Source organism: Eurypyga helias, unplaced genomic scaffold (genome assembly GCF_000690775.1).
Source record: "Eurypyga helias isolate BGI_N326 unplaced genomic scaffold, ASM69077v1 scaffold27252, whole genome shotgun sequence".
Taxonomy (NCBI): domain Eukaryota; kingdom Metazoa; phylum Chordata; class Aves; order Eurypygiformes; family Eurypygidae; genus Eurypyga; species Eurypyga helias.
This window is the reverse complement of record NW_010234476.1, coordinates 4,673-7,438: the sequence shown is the minus strand read 5'-3', so window position 1 is coordinate 7,438 and position 2,766 is coordinate 4,673. Positions and strand designations below refer to the sequence as shown.

At 62.7% G+C, this 2,766-nt stretch overlaps 1 protein-coding gene across 1 annotated transcript in view; it reads right to left on the bottom strand.

Moving 5' to 3' along the window:
• LOC104505741 (collagen alpha-1(XVIII) chain-like) overlaps positions 1-2,766 on the bottom strand; it is a gene marked incomplete at both ends in the record, with an annotated part of 7,827 nt that overhangs the window by 1,355 nt on the left and 3,706 nt on the right. Inside the window, 13 exon segments of the mRNA XM_010146433.1 lie at positions 169-240; positions 417-491; positions 691-744; positions 865-900; positions 992-1,066; positions 1,213-1,275; positions 1,381-1,407; positions 1,521-1,550; positions 1,720-1,809; positions 1,881-1,916; positions 2,335-2,397; positions 2,543-2,587; positions 2,683-2,713. Of these exon segments, the coding sequence (XP_010144735.1) occupies positions 169-240; positions 417-491; positions 691-744; positions 865-900; positions 992-1,066; positions 1,213-1,275; positions 1,381-1,407; positions 1,521-1,550; positions 1,720-1,809; positions 1,881-1,916; positions 2,335-2,397; positions 2,543-2,587; positions 2,683-2,713 (697 nt within the window).

Genomic DNA, 2,766 nt, shown 5'->3' with positions numbered 1-2,766 from the left:
CCTCAGGGACTCCCCTACTCAGTGTGATGCTGACGGAAGTCCCACATGCCAGCCCTGGACAGGGTGCCACCAGAGGACCTCCATCCCCTCCATCCAGGCAGGACACACTGAGGGGATGCAGTCACCAGCCCTCAGCATCCCCACCACAGTGACTGTGCTGTTACTCACGTTGCTGCTGTCGTAGACTATGCTGCCAGGTGGGCCGGGGGGGCCTGGGGGACCTGGGGGTCCCGGGGGACCCTGTGGGGGGGAAAGAAGATGTGTCAGCATCCTACAAAGTGGACATTCCCCATGAGGGGGGACAGTGGGGCCATGCCCTGCCTGAAAGAGGGAGGCATGTGCCCGTTCCCAAAGGGATTTGGGTCCCTCCGTGTCCCCTCAGCAGCACGGGGTGGGGGGCCCGCGGCAGCGCTCACCCGCAAGCCCAGCACACTGCTGACATCCGCGGGGTCACCTTTCTCGCCCTTCAGTCCGTTCATGCCGGGACGGCCCTGTGGATGAGCAGCACAGATGAGCCTTGTCCCTGCCCCCCCGCCAGCCCTGGGGCGACACCCTGGCAGCAGCTCTGGCATCACCCCCAACCTTCGGCACCACAGGGGTTCGGCAGGTGCGAGAGGTGCCCGTGGGGTGGGGGGATGCGGCAGAGGAGGCAACAGCCAAAGGGACAAACAAACCGAGAGCGGATCTTACGGGTCTGCCTGGAAAGCCAATCTCTCCCTTCATCCCTGTTCGTCCCTGGGGACCCTGGAGGGGAGAGAAGATGAGGATGGGGATGATTGGAGCAGGGTCACCCCCCACCCTCCTCTGCCCTGGAAAAGCCCTGTCCCTCCCTGTGTCCCAAGGAGGATGAAGATGGTGACTTACCGAGGGTCCTATCGGTCCCCGCAGCCCTGGCTCCCCCTGCAGACAGCAGAGAAGGAAAGGACATCACCACCAGGACCACCCGGCACCCACTGCATGAGCTGCACCCCCATCCCTGCCGCGCACCCACCTTTTCTCCTTTCACCTTTGCAGTGACTACGGTCCCATCAGGGCTGATGATGACACCGGGCTCCCCCTTCTCCCCCTGCAAGAGAAGAGGAGGCATGAGGGGAGATGGAGGGACCAGGCCCTCTCCCACGGTGACATCACCGCTGGGACCCGGTGACTGGGCAGGATGGGGGACCCAGAGTGTGACCACCCCTCCTTCGGGAGGTGGCCCGAAGCAGTTACCTTCAACCCTGGGGAACCTTGGGGACCAGATGACCCCCGTTCTCCTTTCGGTCCCACCGGGCCCTGCAGGGAGGAGCACAGAGCCCACCTCAGCCCCGATCCACAAAAGGTAGACCCCAAACCCCATCCTCCATCGCCCTGCAGTCCCCAGCCCTGTCACCGACTCACCGGGAAGCCGGCGTGACCCTGTCTGCCCTGCAGAGAGAAGCAGAGATGCTTGTAAGAGCAATTCCACCCCCCTTTCCAAGAAACCAGGTGCCCACCTGGCACTGCCGAGGGGTGGATGTGGGTTGTAACGGGACACCTACCTCTGGACCAGGCAAAGTCACCAAAGACTTCTGGAAAAAGAGGAAAAAATGGGGGTTTCACCCTGATCTTTCCTCTGAAGTGGTCAGAACTCCTGGAGAGGTCTCCCTCAGTCTCCCTGCACCATGAGGGGCAGGCCCTTCTCCTCAGCCCAATTTTAGCTCCCCCCCAGCTGCATCGGAGCCAGGAGTCATCACTTACATCTTCACTCGAGACAGTGATGACCTGTCCAGGGGGACCGGGTGGACCAGGGGGGCCGGGCAGCCCCACACCATCTCGACCTCGCTCGCCCTGCAAGACAGAAGCCGTCAGCCACAGGGCTGCTGCTAGCTGTGCCTCGTCCCCAGCCTGGTGGCACCTACCTTCTCGCCGGGGCTGCCTCTGTCGCCTTTGGGTCCCTGGAAGGAGAGGCAGGCAAGGGTGAGTATCCTGCTTGGCAGCACATGCAGCCAGACCCTGGCTGACAAGGGGAGACCCCCTCCTGCCTGCGTCTCAGGCCACCCCTCTGCTGCCTGCGAGGCCGGGCAGCAAGCCAGGGAGGGATGCTTTTGGGTGGAGGTGCTGGCTAGCAGGTTGGCAAGCTGATGGGACCCCAAAGCAGCATCAGCACCTCTGGCACACAGTGAGCCCAGTCCCAGAGCAGGGCAACAGCTGAAAGCACCAGGGCAGGGAGTGGAATTTGACTGCTAGGGATAGATTTGGGTTGCTGGGGATGGATTTTGGATGCTGGGGTTGTAGCTGCTGCAAGTGACCCTGTAGCGAGCAAGGGTGTCTTGCCTGGAGCAAGGCTTCTGGAGAGGGGGCTGAGGCTCCTACCTGTGGTCCAGGGAAGCCCTCCAGGCCAGGGCGGCCATCCACGCCAGGCATGCCAGCATCTCCCTGCAACAAGGCCCAGGAAAGGGCAAGATGCAGTACGGAGTATCCTTCCGGCAGCCCGAGATTGGGGAGCACAGGGATCCTACCCAGTGCCCTGCAATCCCCAAATGCTTGCACGCAGCCTGTCCCAGTGTCCCAACACTCCTACCTTTGGTCCCGGCAAGCCGGGCTGCCCAGGGCTGCCAACCTCCCCCTGCAAGGAAAGAGGTATCAGAGCTGCAAGTATGGAGCCAGGCACCTGTGGCTGGCTCCAGCAAAGGCGAGGAAGGCGTTTGGAGTGCTCCTCACCTTCACCCCTGGCAGTCCTGGCACACCCTGCAAGCAACAAGAAGGTGGCCATGAGCGTGGGGGGATGGCAGAGGCCATCATGGT